The 909-nt window shown below is 46.6% G+C and overlaps 1 protein-coding gene across 1 annotated transcript in view; it reads right to left on the reverse strand.

The window, feature by feature from the left end:
• Positions 1–724: 724 nt before the first annotated feature.
• Positions 725–909, reverse strand: part of LOC107692519 (G protein-activated inward rectifier potassium channel 4-like) — a 22,749-nt gene continuing 22,564 nt past the window's right edge. The window contains exon 5 of the mRNA XM_016491602.1: positions 725–907. Within this exon, the coding sequence (XP_016347088.1) occupies positions 725–907 (183 nt within the window). The remainder of the gene's footprint in view (positions 908–909) is intronic.

Here is a 909-nt window from a genome sequence, read left to right on the forward strand (position 1 = left end):
GACTGGGCAAGATTGAACTTCACAGAGACAATGCATGTGTGGTATTTCCATTCGTCGCCGTTATTTTAGTTAACTGCAGGTTTTCAAACCGTACGTCTGCCACTGCAGCGGTTGTGCTTTAGTCTGGTGATATTTCCAGCTTCCATCTTGCATCAATTTCAAACACATGCAGTTCGATATGAGGGGGAAATTGATAATTCTAATGCATCATTATAATGCAGATAAAACATACAATAGATTAGCTTAAAGAAACCAACGTCGCGGGCCTTCGCGGTGGTTAAACACGCAAGCGTTGTGTTTGCATTGGGATTCTATTAAAGCTGATTTGCAATGGTTAGATTAAGGGGTTTGACCTCTGGGTCATACAGTATATGGCTACTATTTTGTCCTTGAGGTACAGGGCGTTGACTGATACCATGCAAACCTGCACAACAGAGTTTATAAAGCTAAAATATGTGTAGTACGCGTAGGTTTATAAATATATACGGATTCTCATCTGTTTGTGTCTCTAACCTCGATCTACACATCAGCTCGGCTCTCTAGAGGAATCGGGGGTCGTATTGCATGGCTATTGCAAGGATATTTCTCCATGCGAGGGGAAAGAACCTTGCCAGTCTTGCCAGAAGCTTGCCAGTCCTTGAGTCAATTCGGAGCAGGGTTTCCCTCAAGAGTTCTCCAAGCGGTTGGCAGAGCCATTGTTGGTCTCTGTGGGCTTCTCACCGTCCTACTCCCGCTTGTCCTGTGTGGTTTGGCTGGAGAAGGGGTCTGTGTGCTGCCTGAGGTCGGGGCTGAGGAGCGGCAGGTGAGGGAGGAGCGGACTCTCTTTTAATCGAGCGGAGAGTTCTTTAGCGCTACAGGTTGGGGTGTTGGTCTCGTATATGTCGTGGAAGTTGTTGTAGTCGACTTCCT

Source organism: Sinocyclocheilus anshuiensis, unplaced genomic scaffold (genome assembly GCF_001515605.1).
Source record: "Sinocyclocheilus anshuiensis isolate Anshui unplaced genomic scaffold, SAMN03320099.WGS_v1.1 scaffold1082, whole genome shotgun sequence".
NCBI classification, from domain to species: Eukaryota; Metazoa; Chordata; class Actinopteri; order Cypriniformes; family Cyprinidae; genus Sinocyclocheilus; species Sinocyclocheilus anshuiensis.